Source organism: Corythoichthys intestinalis, chromosome 18 (genome assembly GCF_030265065.1).
Source record: "Corythoichthys intestinalis isolate RoL2023-P3 chromosome 18, ASM3026506v1, whole genome shotgun sequence".
NCBI classification, from domain to species: domain Eukaryota; kingdom Metazoa; phylum Chordata; class Actinopteri; order Syngnathiformes; family Syngnathidae; genus Corythoichthys; species Corythoichthys intestinalis.
The window spans coordinates 10,548,233-10,564,757 of record NC_080412.1 but is presented as its reverse complement, the minus strand read 5'-3'; the positions used below and the strand labels follow the sequence as shown (position 1 = coordinate 10,564,757).

Below are 16,525 nucleotides of genomic sequence, written 5' to 3'. Positions count from 1 at the left end.
TTTTGTCCAGGCTATTTTTTGAGTTTGGTTTAAAATTTGGGGGCACTTCAGGGTCACATCCTGTTCATATTAGGTCACTTCCTGTTGATTTTGAGGCATCTCAGTGTTCCTGCAGATATCGGCTCACTCTCTGTTGATTTTGGGACATTTTGAGGCAACTTGCTGTTCATATTGGGTCACTTTCTTTTGATATCGGAGTATTTCAGGGTCACTTCCTGGTGATTTGGGGGCATCTCAGAGTTCCTGTAAATATCGGGTCACTTTCTGTGGATTCTGGGGCATTTTACGCAACTTCCTGTTCATATTGGGTCACTTCCTGTTGATATCAGGGTATTTCGGGGTCATCCCCTGGTGATTTGGGGGCGTTTTCGGTTCACCTCCTGTACATATTGGATCACTTCCTGTTGATTTCAAGGCATTCCAGGGTCTCTTTTGATTTTGTGTCATTTCAGGGTCACTTCCTGTTGATTTGGGGACATTTCAGGGTCACTTCCTGTGCAAATTTGGTCACTTCCTGTTAATTTCGAGACATCTTTGACTTTCTGTAGATATCGCGTCACTTGCTGTTGATTTTTGGGAATTTCGGGGCAACTTCCTGTTCATGTTGGGTCACTTCCTGTTGATATCAGAGTATTTCAGGGTCACTTCCTGGTGATTTGGGGGCATCTCAGCGTTCCTGTAGATATCGGGTATCTTCCTGTTGATTTTGTGGAATTTCAGCAACACGTCCTGTCGATTTAGGGGCATTTCAGGGACACTTTCTGTTCATATTGGGTTACTTCCTGTTGATTTTGAAGCATCTTGGACTTCCTGTAGATATCGGGTCACTTGCTGTTGATTTTTGGGAGTTTCGGGGCAACTTCCTGTTCATTTTGATCACTCTCTGTTGATTTGGGGTAATTTCTGGTTCACCTTCTGTTGATACTGGCCATTTCTTGTTGATTTTGAGGCATTCCAGGGTCTCTCAACACTTCCTGTTGATTATGTGGCATTTTAGGGTCACTTCTTGTTCATATTGGTCACTTCCTGTTGATTTTGAAGCATCTTGGACTTTCTGGGGCTAATGGGTCACTTGCTGCTGATTTTGGGGCATTTCAGGGCAACGTCCTGTTTACATTGGGTCACTTCCTTTTGATATGGGGGGATTTCCAGGTCACTTCCTGTTGATTCGAGGGCATTTCAGGGTCAGTTCTTGTCGATTTGGGGGCATTTTGGTAATCAATAGGAGTGAAATAAATGGTGAATACGGCCATTACAAATGGAATAAGTATGTCTTTTGCAAATTTTGGCCGAACCTTACATTTTTAGCAAAAACTGTACAGAACGTTTGTGTCCCTTGGCGTCCATGGTGTTTTTGATGCATAAATGATGTGCTGTGGACAAAAACCTGTAGGACTTGTAATGTTTTGAAACTTCACTTTTTTTATTTTTCAAAAAAAACCCAAAAAAAAACGTGTTTTTGAGCGAACTGTCATTTTTGGGGTGTTAAAACTAAAGAGAGCTCCCTTTGCATGAGAATTCTGGTTGTTTTGGTGAATGCCTAACGCTAACATCAACGAGAAGTGAAATAAATAAACACACACACAACACATCAATTCAAATATATATATATTTTTTTGTGCATCGGTCAGTGATCTTATAGATAAGCAGATGACTACATTCCGGGCGAAAGTATCTATACCTATCATCACGATTTAAATCTTGGACATGTAAAACAACAAAGGAGAAAAAATGCATCAGAGTTGACAGGAAAACAGATGTAAAAATGGTTTTAGAAAAAAGTTTTTGTGTATGTAGTCTGTAAGTCATCCGTGTCGGACTGACACAAAGCGACGCTGCTGTGCCGAGCGGCCATTTTGTCCATCAAGCCCCAGATAGACACACTGAAACATACAAGGAAATTCTTGAGTCAACCCATTGACGATGCATAAAAACTGAATTAAAAAACCACCGAGGTAAAAAATACAATTTGTTCTTCCTCTCTCACTAATACAGTTGGTTTATCATTAGTAGACGTCCAATCCATTTGCCGTGGGAGGGTTGGCAGCGAATGAACATTCGCTGCCAACCCTCCCACGGCAAATGGATTGGACGTCTAGCACCTTCAATGTAGTACAATGAGTTAAGCAGTGTCTGACCAAGCCATGAAAGCAATGACTTTAAAGTCAAGTGAGTGTTCAGTAATTAAGTACAGTGGTACCTCTACTTACGAAAAATTAAAAAATTATGAAAATTCTGTAAATAGAGACGCGTTTTCCATGTAAATGCCCTAATTCAGGGGACGGGAACCTTTTTGGCTGAGATAGACATGAACACCACATATTTTTAAATATAATTCCTTGAGAGCTATAAATATGTTTAAAACTAAAAATACAAGTAGTGTGTGCATTTTAGGTCATTTCAACACTTTTAAAGTACAATAAGTCTCTGAATTCTTTTTAATAACATTGTTTCGCTGTTGCTAATCAATGATGAGGTATTAATGCCATTAATGCGACTTCTGGTGCTGCATGGTTTTGCTGATGGCTTTGTAGTCTGGTTGATACTTGGTGGGGTTAAGGTTCATGCAAGCAGTGAGAAACTTAGAATGCGTCTCTTTTCATGTTCACGAGGTGCCACAAATCATGTTTTTCCCCACTATGCACAAAGCACCATCAGCAGCATCATCATGAAAGTAGTTTATCTTTCGCGAACTCAATAAAAGACTTGAATAAATCCTCCCCTCTTGTAGTCCCTTTCATAGTCAAAACCTTGCAATCATACTGAATTGGGATAAATTGCTTACGTCTGTTGGCTCATCCAAAGCGAGAGAAAAAAAACGGAGCCGCATTTATTTCCTCCACTTGCGTTGCTTCATTTTGATTTGACATCATTATGATACGATCGTGAACAGTTCTTGCCGACAGAGGCATGTCTTTTATCCTTTTAATTATCATGTCTTTATCCGAAAAGTCGTCAAAAAGTTCATTGGCAACATCAAGCATTAATGCTTTGGCATACTCCCCAGCTGCAGTGTTGTTTATAACGGCGTTAGAATATAACCGCATTATTTTTTTTATTTTTATTTTTTAAACCTGTCCTGTTCAGCTGTTTGACACAGAGAATGGAAGTCTAAGTGCCCGGATTCTGAACAGTTTTAATGTTTCACATTGAGAGTCTGACATACTCCCATTGTGATCATTCAAAATACCTTTTTATTATGACAAAGCAGCGAACAGGAAGGGATTATGGGGGGACAGAAGAAAAGAAATACAAGAGAAGAAAGAAAAGAAACACATACACAAACAACAACAAGAAATACATTGAACATCTAAACTAGTTACTAATATGCTGGTGCTATCGTCAGCGAGATGTATTTCCGGTTTACACCATGTGGGGGCCTATCGGCCAGTGAAAGAGGAGAATGGGGGTGGGGGTGTCTATAAGACTATAAGCTAAGTGATTGAAAGGGGTAGAGTGTACACAAATCAGTTCTGTGATCTAGAACCCAGTAATCGTGTGAATCTCCTATGAGTGTAAGCCCATTGGCGACCAACCCTACGCCGCCGCATCGCCAATCCCGGCACCGGAACCCCCAACCCGAGCATGCCCTACCACATCCAGCAGCACGCAAGCCCCACCGGGCGCGCGACAGCCACGCAGACGGGCGGAGAACCCGCGCGGGCGCCAACCCAGGGCCACGGCCCCCACCCAGCCAGCCCGGGGAGGGAGGGCGGGCGGGGGGATGGGGGGGCCATGCGCAGCCCATCCCTCCTCCCGCCGCCCAGCAAAGAAGCCACCGTCCCCCCCCCCCCCGGGACCCAGGGTGGTCCCCTGGGCCACCCGCGCGCCCATCAACCGGCCTTCAGGGATGGCAGGAGGGGACGCATCACCAACCCAACGCCTACACCCACCCCCGCCCGCCCACCCGGGCCACGAGCCACAGCCACAGCCCCCCAACCGGCACGGCACGCCACGGGACCCCCAGCGGCCCACCAAGCCCCAGGCAAGGCAGGGTCCCCCGCCGGTGCAGGCGACACCCCGCTGATACACCGGCGCCCAGCCAGCGACCCGCGACGGGGCGCAGGGCAGATGCCCAGCCAGAGAAGAGAGGGGAAGGCGGAGGCAGGAGAACGCCCAGGAACTGCCACGGGGCGATGCAAGATCGGAGACCCGACCCCCCAACCCACTCCCGCGGCCGGCAGCCGAGGCAGAGGGGAGGCCACACCCCGGGAGCCACGCCATATAGAAAAAGTGTGGGACCCACCTACCACCCTATTACTGTGGCTGCCAGGTTCCCGACTGGCAGCCATCACCCAGCACCATGATGGGGGTGTGAGGGGAGGGTAGTGCAATGTATGCATTAAAATAGGAGAGCTTGGCTTGGGGCAGTGGGACCGCCACATGGAGTTTCTGTCCAGCCGCCCGTCCCACCGCCCTTTGCCGGAGCTCTCTCTAACCGCATTACTAACGGCGTTATTTTTTTCAGTAGTGAGTAATCTAATTAATTACTTTTCTCATCTTGGCAAAGCCGTTACCGATACTGAGGCGGGAAAGGCTTGCGTTACTATGTTGGTTGAATGACGCGAGAAAAGTCTGAGAGAGACGGACTCACGGAGACAAGAGAGTGACGCCGTTGCAAATGCGATGCTAGGTGGCTCCAATAATACCTGACTGTAGCCGATAGCCTACAAACGACGCTCACATGATGCTTCGGTAGATATCACATATATACAGAACTAGATGAAAATGACGGACACGGCGGCATTAGTAACATGTATAATAAAGGACTAGATGCGTCAGTAAACAGCCGCCATCTTAAAGCAGTAGACCTCTCAGGAAGACTGTTTTAGAGAACCTTCCTAGAGAACCTAAGTAACTTTTTATCTAAAATGCTCCTAAATCGGCAAAATCTTGACTTAAAACTATCTTTAAATGATGAAACAGTTTTAAAACTTACACATGTCCAAAGTAGACAGAAGGGAACTAATGCAATAACGGGAGCAATTTTAACAACTCTAACGGTTGATTCACAACATTAAATGACTTCCACACATTGCAAAGGTTACTATCTAGTTATCGCAATATCCGCAATACCCCTGTGTCTAGTTAAGTTTAGGGTAAAGAATTGGGCTAGGGCCAATTGTCCCAAAACCCTTTAAACCTCACATTGTGTGACCTGCTTTTTTTTTTTTTTTTTGAGAAAAAAAACAAAAAAAACATGAAAATTATCACCAGTTACTTTGCCAAGTGATTAATTACGTGCTCTTACATTCAGGTAACTGAGTTACTAACACAATTACTTTTTGGGAAAAGTAATTTGTAACTCTAATTAATTACTTTTTTAAAGTAAGATTAACAACACTGGCCATCTGTGAATGGCTTCCCGTTTCTCACAGTTGCTAAAGCGCCAGCAAAACTAGCCGAATTCCAGTCACCTTGTTGGGTCCAAACACGGAGTTGCTGCTGACTAGCTTGCACTCTTGATTGATAGCAGCTTTTGACATGCTTTCTTCCTGTTGTCCTCCGCAGGAAATTTTGATGCAAATGTTGTGTGGCGGGTGTCAAAGTGCCGCGTTATATTTGACCTTTTCATAGATGCAGTTTTATCATTGCATATTAGACACACCGCAGAACCTGCTCTCGCCGCAAAGGCAAATTCCTCTGTCCATTCCTGCTGAAAAGTACGATACCCCTCGTCTTTTTTTCTTTTTGCCATCTTCTCAAAAGGGTTTCTAAAATTAGCTGACAAGCTGACAAACGTGGAAAACAAAACTAAAAAGGAGGGAAGTTTACTTCACGCACATCGGCCGCTATTTTCAACAGCAAAATACGACAACCACACTTGAACAGTGTCTCTGCCTCATCTGCGTTGCCAATGCGATGGATGGATGGATGGATGGATGGATGGATGGATGGATGGATGGATGGATGGATGGATGGATGGATGGATGGATGGATGGATGGATGGACAGATATATATACGTGTATATATATATATATATATATATATATATATATATATATATATATATATATATATATATATATATATATATATATATATATGTATATATATTAGGGCTGTCAAAATTAACGCGTTAACGAGCGGTAATTAATTTTTTTAATTAATCCCGTTAAAATATTTGAGGCAATTAACGCACAAATGCCCCGCTCAAACATATTAAAAGGACAGCAAAGTGAAAGGTGTACTTGTTGTGTTTTTCGGAGTTTTGCTGCCCTCTGCTGGCGCTTGGGTGTGACTGATTTTATAGGCTTCAGCAGCCATAAGCATTGTGTAAGTAATTATTGACATCAACAATGGCGGGCTACTAGTTTATTTTTTGATTGAAAATTTTACAAATTGTATTAAAACGAAAACATAAAGAGGGGGTTTAATATAAAATTTCTATAACTTGTACTAGTTATTATCTTTTATTTATTTTCTATAAATTTTTATCAATATTTATATATTTTATTTATTTATATATTTATATATTTTATTTATTATTTTTATTTATCTTTTAAGAACTCCAAGTCTTTCAATCCATGGATCGCTTTAACACAATGTTAATAATGGTAATGCCATCTTGTTGATTTATTGTTATAATAAACAAATACAGTACTTATGTACCGTATGTTGAATGTATATATCCATCTCGGTCTTAGCTTTCCATTCCAACAATAATTTACAGAAAAATATGGCATATTTTATAGATGGTTTGAATTGCGATTAATTACGATTAATTAATTTTTGAGCTGTAATTAACTCGATTAAAAATTTTAATCGTTTGACACCCCAAATATATATATATACATATGTATATATATATGTATATATATATATGTATGTATGTATGTGTATATGTATATATATATATATATATATATATATATATATATATATATATATATATATATATATATATATATATATATATACACACACACACACAGTGGGGCAAATAAGTATTGAGTCAACCACCAATTGTGCACGTTCTCCTACTTGAAAAGATTAGAGAGGCCTGCAACTGTCAACATGGGTAAACCTCAACCATGAGAGACAGAATGTGGAAAAAAAACAAAAAATCACATTGTTTGATTTTTAAAGAATTTATTTCCAAATTACAGTGGAAAATAAGAATTTGGTCACCTACAAACAAGCAAGATTTCTAGGTGTCAAAGAGGTCTAACTTCTTCTAACGAGGTCTAACGAGGCTCCACTCGTTAACTGTATTAATGGCACCTGTTTTAACTCATTATCGGTATAAAAGACACCTGTCCGCAACCTCAGTCAGTCACACTCCAAACTCCACTGTGGCCAAGACCAAAAGGCTGCCGAAGGACACCAGAGACAAAATTGTAGACCTGCACCAGGGTGGGAAGACTGAATATGCAATAGGTAGAACGCTTGATGTAAAGAAATCAACTGTGGGAGCAATTATTAGAAAATGGAAGACATACAAGACCACTGCTAATCTCCCTCAATCTAGGGCTCCATGCAAGATCTCACCCCGTGGCGTCAAAATGATAACAATAACGCTGAGCAAAAATCCCAGAACCACATGGGGGGACCTAGTGAATGACCTACAGAGAGCTGGGACCACAGTAACAAAGGCTACTGTCAGTAAAACAATGCGCCGCCAGGGACTCAAATCCTGCACTGTCAAACGTGTCCCCCTGCTGAAGCCAGTACACGTCCAGGCCCATCTGCGGTTCGCTAGAGAACATTTGGATGATCCAGAAGAGGACTGGGAGAATGTGTTATGGTCAGATGAAACCAAAATAGAACTTTTTGGTAGAAACACAGGTTATCGTGTTTGGAGGAGAAAGAATACTGAATTGCATCCGAAGAACACCAAACCCACTGTGAAGCATGGGGGTGGAAACATCATGCTTTGGATCTGATTTTCTGCAAAGGGACCAGGACGACTGGTAAAGGAAAGAATGAATGGGGCCATGTATCGAGATTTTGAGTGAAAATCTCCTTCCATCAGCAAGGGCATTGAAGATGAGACGTGGCTGGGTCTTTCAGCATGACAATGATCCCAAACACACAGCCAGAGACACAAGGTCATTTCAAGGTCCTGGAGTGGCCTAGCCAGTCCCATAGAAAATTTGTGGAGGGAGTTGAAAATCCGTGTTGCCCAACGACAGACCCAAAACATCACTGCTCTAGAGGAGATCTGCATGGAGGAATGGGCCAAAATACCAGCAACAGTGTGTGAAAAGCTTGTGAAGAGTTACAGAAAACGTTTGGCCTCCTTCATTGCCAACAAAGGGTACATAACAGTTTTGAGATGAACTTTAGGTATTGACCAAATACTTATGTTCCACCATGATTTGTAAATAAATTATTTAAAAATCAAACAATGTGATTTTCTCGGGTTTTTTTGCACATTCTGTCTCTCATGGTTGAGGTTTATCCATGTTGACAATTACAGGCCTCGCTAATATTTTCAAGTAGGAGAACTTGCACAATTAGTGGTTGACTAAATACTTATTTGCCCCACTGTAGGCACAACAACATGTATGTTTACCGCTTTCCCACTAAAATTACTGCGAACCGACATTCTAGTCGCCGGTGACCGTAGCCGTTTTCGTGCAATGTGCAAAGGAGTGTAACGAAACTTTTTTTTTTAAATAATTAAAGATTTGTCTGCGGGCCACATGCAGTCGTCAAAAGAGCCAGATCTGGCTCGTGAGCCATAGGTTCCCGACCCCTGCCCTAATCTGTTTCAAGCCCATCAAAATTAAGACATAAATTCACACATTACAGTTAGATTATTGCACAATAAACATAAAATGTGAGTTGTGCATCATGTCAAAAACAAAGAATAAAGAATAACAGTTAATACACTCACGTAAAGCTGTCGGAACACCTCATGGCCGAGGGGTGAATGAAGAGGACGCTGGGATGCACACATAAAGTTCCCTCTTAGCCAATTGGATGCCAGGAAGATGCCAGGCAATATCCAATGGCAGAGCAGCTATGAGTTTGTTACGTTCAATAAAGTCTGGGAGCTGCGAGTAGCAGCCCATACTGTACTTTACTTTAGCCTCTTGTGTGCTGAAATTTCTTTCATAACAAGAGGCAATATTTTCCCCTTGAGGCATGTCGTAACCTTAAAATTCGGTTTTGTCGAGAAGTTCGTAAGCTGAGGTACCACTGTATTAAAAGAAATGTTATTTTACTTTTCAAAAAATGCGGTACCAGTACAGTCATAGACTTCACTATCAGTTGACGGGACACAAGGCCGATCCGTATAGGGGGCCTATTTTCAAAAACTTAATTTAAATATTTTCAAAACCAAAGCCGCGAGCGTCCTAAAACCAAAACAGGCATATATGAGTCTTCATGAGCAGCAACATCAAAAACTTCAAATTCGTTCCCTAATAAAATCCTGGTTATTATTGTTTCTTTAAACAAGTATAACTAGGTTGCAGAGATAATCACCTATATTTTCACGCTAGATGCAAAAAAATCACTAAATGCAGAGATAATCACCTATATTTTCAGGATCAATGGCAATACTTAACATATCGTACAAGTTTTTGCCCAAAACAGCAACTTTTTTTTTTTTTTTTTTTAAATTTAGTGCAAGTTTTCAACAGCTAATAAATCACTCAATTTTCATAACAGAAACTTAATACTCAAGGAAAGCATGCAGTCATCTTAATTTTACTTAATAAAAGCAAAATTTGCATTTTTCTATATACGTACAATCACAACTTATTCAGGCTGAATCCCGCTATTGTGTAGATATACAAAATCCAACATGGCGGCTGTCACGAAACAAAGAGCTTTTTAAGCTAAAAATTCTTACAAATAAACACTTAAATCACGGAATCTCTATAGATATGAACGTAAAACAGTCTAGATCCTTGGTTAAAAGCAAAAAACGGGCAGTTATCGTTCATTTTACATAAATATTTCAAGCCAAAATTACGGTATTGTGTAATCCAACATGGCGGCCGTCACGAAACAAATAGCTTTTTAAGTTGAAAATTTTTGTAAATAAACACGTAAAATGCGGAATTTCTATAGATATGAAGGTAAAACAGTCTGGATTCTTGGTAAAAAGAAAAAAAAAAAACAGGCAGTTATTGTTCATTTTATGTAAATATTTCAAGCCAAAGTTACACTAATTTTATCCATTGATTTTTTTTCACAACATTTCAAAGTGCATGCATGGTGCTATTTAATATAATAATTACCTTGAATCCTCAAATCACTTTTGAGACACTCCTGTCTGCTTGGATGCAGTAAAACCTCTGCCCTATTTCCACCTAAATCTGGCGTTTTTGCTGCGTGTGTTTGAGTTTATCACAGTGAAAATTAAATGCTCTGCCTTGGTCGGCCCCTGACGGGTAGGTGTGGTGGAATGTCTGTGGGAGCTGTCTTGTCAACTGATGGTGGAGTCTATGGTACAGTATCAGCATCAGCGATCGGTGCAACACTAGTTAAGACATTAGCTCTCATATTTTACAAACCTATTATTTATTCTTCATCACCAAGTAGCCTGCCGCTCTCCAGATCAGTGGACAAGGATGTTCCAGAGGAGGAAGTGGAACCACGCCGCTGAAACTGGCGAGACTGCACCCCGTAAAAGAAACAGAAGGCCTGCACAAACAAGACGGAGAAAAGCACAGTTAATCGTGACAGTTCCCATTTCGCCAGGAGGCACTGGCTTACCTCCTCGATGTCAGCGTTGCGGCGAGCTTTGTAGATGAACTCGCCGATGGCCACGAAGACTGAAAGGACCAAGCCGGCGGCGAGCACGATGAAAATGCCGCCGATGTTCTCCACACCCAACGCGTTGGCCTCCTTGTTGTCCTCCTCCGGGCAGCCGTTCCCTCGCCACCATTTCTCCTTCATCATGTGAAGCTTGCCCTCCTCCTGTAGCTGAAGGATGGCGATGGTCACTTTGTCCCTATATGGAGAACCTGGATAAACACAGGCATCACGGGGAATGAAATCTGAATTTACCCATCAAAATCGTGTTTACTGGTGTTTCCTCACCTATGGGCGTTCCTACTCCGTATCCCTTGGAGTCTATGAGTCCTCCTATCTGCGTGAGGTTACAGTTCCTCTGGCTGATGTACTCAATACTGGTGGACTCCATCAGCATGGCGTAGTCGGTGGTGAGGACGCGCGTGATCCCTTCCCGGTTGTTCTTGACCAATGCTGTGTTCTTCCTGCTGCTCATGAAGGTCCACATCTTCTCATAGGTCGAGATCTTGGATTTCTGTCGCACATAAACACATGTACTAGTCCTTCTCAAAAAATTAGCATATTCTGATAAAGTTCATTATTTTCTGTAATGTACTGATAAACATTAGACTTTCATATATTTTAGATTCATTACACACAACTGAAGTAGTTCAAGCCTTTTATTGTTTTAATATTGATGATTTTGGCAAAAAAGTCAAGAAAAAACAAAAATCCCTATCTCAAGAAATTAGCATATTTCATCCGACCAATACAAAAAAGTGTTCTTTAATACAAAAAAAGTCAACCTTCAATTAATTATATCAGTTATGCACTCAATACTTGGTCGGGAATCCTTTTGCAGAAATGACTGCTTCAATGCGGCGTTGCATGGAGGCAATCAGCCCCTGGCACTGCCGAGGTGTTATGGAGGCCCAGGATGCTTCGATAGCAGCCTGAAATGCATCCATAGTGTTGGTTCTGGTGTCTCTCAACTTCCTCTTCACAATATCCCACAGATTCTCTATGGGGTTCAGGCCAGGAGAGTTGGCAGACCAATTGAGCACAGTAATGTCATGGTCAGTAAACCATTTACCATTGGTTTTGGCACTGTGAGCAGGTGCCAGGTCGTGCTGAAAAATGAAATCCTCATCTCCATAAAGCTTTTGAGCAGATGGAAGCATGAAGTGCCCAAACATCTCCTGATAGCAAGCTGCATTGACCCTGCCCTTGATAAAACATAGTAGACCAACACCAGCAGCTGACATAGCACCCCAGACGATCACTGACTGTGGGTACTTGACACTGGACCAGGCATTTTGGCATTTCCTTCTCCCCAGTCTTCCTCCAAACTCTGGCACCTTGATTTCCAAATGACATGCAAAATTTGCTTTCATCTGAAAAAGTACTTTGGACCACTGAGCAACAGTCCAGTGCTGCTTCTCTGTAGCCCAGGTCAGGCGTTTCTGCCGCTGTTTCAGGTTCAAACGTGGCTCCAGCACACACCTGTGCATCGTGGCTCTGGATTTTTCTACTCCAGACTCTGTCCACTGTTTCTGCAGGTCCCCCAAGGTCTGGAATCAGCCCTTCTCCACATTCTTTCCCAGGTTGCGGTCACCTCTTTTGGTTGTGCAGCGTTTCCTGCCACACTTTTTCCTTCCCACAGATTTCCCACTGAGGTGCCTTGATACAGCACTCTGGGGACAGCCTATTCACTCAGAAATTACTTTCTGTGTCTTAGGGTGTCAATGATGGCCTTCTGGACAGCAGTCAGGTCGGCAGTTTTGCCCATGATTGCGGTTTTGAGTAATGAACCAGGCTGGGAGTTTTTAAAAGCTTCAGGAATCTTTTGCAGGGGTTTTGAGTTGATTTGTCGATTCAGATGATTAGGTTAGTAGCTTCATTAGAGTACCTTTTCATGATATGCTAATTTTTTGAGATAGGGATTTTTGTTTTTTCTGGACTTTTTTGCCAAAATCATCAATATTAAAAAAATAAAAGGCTTGAAATACTTCAGTTGTGAGCAATGAATCTAAAATATATGAAAGTCTAATGTTTATCAGTACATTACAGAAAATAACGAACTCTATCACATTATGCTAATTTTTTTAGAAGGACTAGTATATGGTGTGAGTGTCGAGTCAAAATGGGACAGCTGTGCTCCAATTCTCATCCAGCTGATTCAATTTGTTGCTGCCGCCAACACGGGCGGTGGCGTCTTATCTGTCTGCTTGTAATCGCAGGATGCAATCCGTCAGGATAAAGCCCGGCTCGGCTCACTCTTGCTGAGCTGACGGGGAAGTCGAGATAAGGTGCAGACGGCGGACCGAGAATTAATAACAAATAAACTCTTCACAAACCTTGAAGAATGTCATGGTGGAGCCATCTCTCACCGCCCCATACTCGATACGGGTCTGCTTGGCCAGGTCGTCGGCCGAGTCGATGGGCGCATCCATGCGCTCCACCGTGAGGAACGCGGCCAGGTTGGCCGTGTAAGACGAGATGATGATTAAGGTGAAGAACCACCAAATGCCCCCGACGATGCGGGTGGACAAAGCCTTGGGCATCAGTTCTGAGCCTGCAACAAAAAGTTGACTATTTACTAATGTAAGGTACATTTCTAGTTATTCCTCTCTATTCCATGGGTTACTTTCTGTAGATTTTCAGCTTCTTCCTGTAAATTTTGTAACGTTTTCAGTTTCACGTTATTAACTTAATGGATGCCATTGACAGCGCTAAATGTTTGTTCATTCACCCCTTCCCATTCAAAATGGATTGAATGGATGAGCTTCACAGTCAGTCCAGTTTAAAAGAATTAGATGTCTATCATTGTTAAAAGCTCGCAGTGAGTTAATTTTGGGTCACTTCCTTGTTAATTTTAATTACTATAAGTCACTTCCTGATCATTTTGGGTCACTTCCTTTACATTTCGGGGCATTCCAGGGTCACTTCCCGTACATTTTGGATCATTTCCTGTTAATTCTTGGGCAATTCTGGGTCACTTCCTTTTGATATCGGGTCATTTTTACTCATTGGAAATCAATGAGGCCATTGGAAATAAGTGGGAATGTTTTTGTCAACTTTTGGCGCAAACCAGGGGCGGAGCATGGGGGAGGGGTTACTAGCGGTAAGGGTGCAGCCGTGCCATTGCCTGTAGGGGTCATTATGGGCAATGCCACATTGCAAGATTAATTTTGCCACATGGCAAAAAAATGCCACAAGGCAAAAAAATGCCAAATGGAAAAATCAATTTTGCCACATGGCAAAAAAAATGCCACATGCCAAAATCCATTTTGCCACATACCAAAAAAAGCAACATGGCAAAATTAATTTTGCCAAATGCCAAAATCCATTTTGCCACATAAAAAAAAAATGCCACATGGCAAAATCAATTTTGCCACATACCAAATAACACTTTTCGTTCTCGCTGTCTCTCAGTGAGCATTTACAGTCGGTCCAGTTTAACTGGATTAGATGTCTATCATTGTCAAAAGCTGGCAGTGAGTTCATTTTGGTCACTTCCTTGTTCATTTTAATAACTATAGGTCACTTCCTTTTCATTTTGAGTCACTTCCTGTACATTTTTTTTATCATTTCATGGTGATTTTTGGTCAATTCTGTGTCTCTTCCTTTTGAAATTAGGCCATTTCTACCCATTGGAAATGAACGAGGCCACTGGAAATAAGTGGGAATGTTTTTGTCAATTTTTGGTGCAACCCAGGGGCAGGGCATAGGGGAGGAGGGTGCTAGCGGTAAGGATGCACCTGTGCCGGGGCCTCTAGGGGTCATCGTGGGCAATTGGAAGGGCTAAAAATCTGGCATTCTGTTTGAAAATGTATGTGTTTGCCATTGGAAACGAATGGGTATTTTTTCATATTTAATTCATCAATACAGTGGTACCTGTACTTACGAAATTAATTGTTTCTGGAAGTAGTTTCGTAAACTGAAAATTCCATAAGTAGAGATGCATTTTCCATGTAAATGCCCTAATCCGTTCCAAGTCCACCCAAATTCAGACATAAATATTTAGCATAAAAATGCGTCAAAACATGTAACAAATACATGTTGCAATTACATTATTGCACAATAAACATAAAAGGAGAGTTGTGCATAAGCATGTACCCTTATGAGATTCTGATTGTATGATAACCTTTAGCCAAAATAGCACGGTTTCACGGTATTGTAATTACAGCTCTAAAACTTACTTTGAGATATCTGGGTTAAAAAAAAAAAGGGGTTTTCCATTGAACAGGATTTTTATTTTTCAAAATATTGGGCCAATCGGAACACAAGTATAATGTTATGTTAAAATAATTTTTTTAAAAATAACAGAAAATAACTGAAATATTCTAAATAAAATTAAAATAGATGCAATTCTTTTAGGTGAGCCTAAACCCACAGCCACGGCTCAACATTATTACCAACAGAACAAAAATAATTGAATTATTCTCCATAAAAAGCACGTGTGTATGACTCGTATCATGTTTACATTATACACACTCTTTTTGTCAACACAAACAGTTGACAAAGAGAAAAAAACAATACTAGACACACTAAACACACTGGAGTTAACTCTTGCAGCTGGAGGGAAACGTTCATGACAGTGTTTAATAACCTATAATTTTGTATAAATGTGAAATCATATTGGAGGTATTGCCTCCTAGGCAACCACCCTACACAAATATGTTTTACATGTAGCTTGGCCCTCCTCCTCTAAGCCGCGGCTGTGTGTAACTTTTCTGTAGCGAAAGTATTCCCAAACCAGCGATTTCGTTTTCTTCGATGATGGAAAAAGTTCAGGATTTTCACCTCCTCCAGCCATCGTGTAGCACAGCTGACTCACTGACACTAAGCAACAACCGGTGGAGGAGGATTGAGCCTTGCAGCTGCAATCGAGAGATTTCTCCCTGCATTTTTGGGACATAAAAATTAGCTAATACTGTAGGGATGGTAAAACGAAACAAATTTTGCAGTTTTGAAACCATGACGTTTTTTGTAAAAGAATATATTTTATTCATGCTTATAAAACACAATTATTAGCTGCTGTGAAACTATATGCTTGCATGCGAGACTCTAGTTTCTGTGAACTCTTATCTGATCTTCACGCCCTTTCGTGCCAGCTACAGCTAAGTTCCCAAGGTTGTACCTTACGATGTTTTTCTGAGAAAAATTCCCGAGTTGAGCTATAATGAGTTTCACTTCTGTTTCACATTAAGCATCCAGTTTTGAGAAACAACACCAAATAAGGAGAAGCAGTTGGAGCTGACTCACTCTGAACTAACCAATTATCGCGCACCACATACCCACTGTTCTGACCATGTGACTTTGTACAATAAAAAGGCAGAGCACGGCTTCGACAGGTGGGAAGACTTTTGCGACGCTTCGCATCTGCCGAACCCCGTACGCACGTTAAATCTTGAACCAGACTCGAGTGATTCCTGACTGCAAGTGATTTCATTCCCATTCTTCTCTCCTTGTGACTGTCATTAGAATAGAATACTCTTGTGTGTTTTATTTCCTGACAGTTTCATACCAAGGTACAGTATATCTTCAAACTGGTAATCGGCACATGTCTAGTTGTGCATAACGTAAAAACAAAGAATAGAGTAAAGAGTAAAAGTTAAACCACTCACGTAAAGCTGTCGGAACACCTCATGGCACGTGGGGCAAATGAAGAGGACGCTGGGATACACATATACACATACAGTAGAGGTAAGTCTTAGCCAATTGAGTGGCAGGAAGATGCTAGGCAATAGCCAATGGCAGAGCAGCTATAAGTATGTTATGTTCAATAAACTCTGGGAGCTGCGAGTAGCAGCCCAAACTGTATTTTTA

General features: G+C 41.5%; 1 protein-coding gene across 3 annotated transcripts in view; it reads right to left on the bottom strand.

The window, feature by feature from the left end:
* Positions 1–1,760: 1,760 nt before the first annotated feature.
* LOC130906445 (glutamate receptor ionotropic, kainate 1-like) overlaps positions 1,761–16,525 on the bottom strand; it is a 34,206-nt gene continuing 19,441 nt past the window's right edge. Inside the window, exons 14-18 of one of the 3 annotated variants that reach the window (XM_057820801.1) lie at positions 13,051–13,268; positions 11,003–11,228; positions 10,676–10,926; positions 10,474–10,603; positions 1,761–1,883 (exon numbers count right to left, since the gene is read on the bottom strand). In XM_057820801.1, coding sequence (XP_057676784.1) covers positions 10,481–10,603; positions 10,676–10,926; positions 11,003–11,228; positions 13,051–13,268 — 818 coding nt within the window. In that variant the 3' untranslated portion in view covers positions 1,761–1,883; positions 10,474–10,480. Of the gene's footprint in view, positions 1,884–8,481; positions 10,403–10,473; positions 10,604–10,675; positions 10,927–11,002; positions 11,229–13,050; positions 13,269–16,525 lie in introns of those variants that run through there. The other 2 variants (XM_057820802.1, XM_057820803.1) reach the window with 2 other exon arrangements.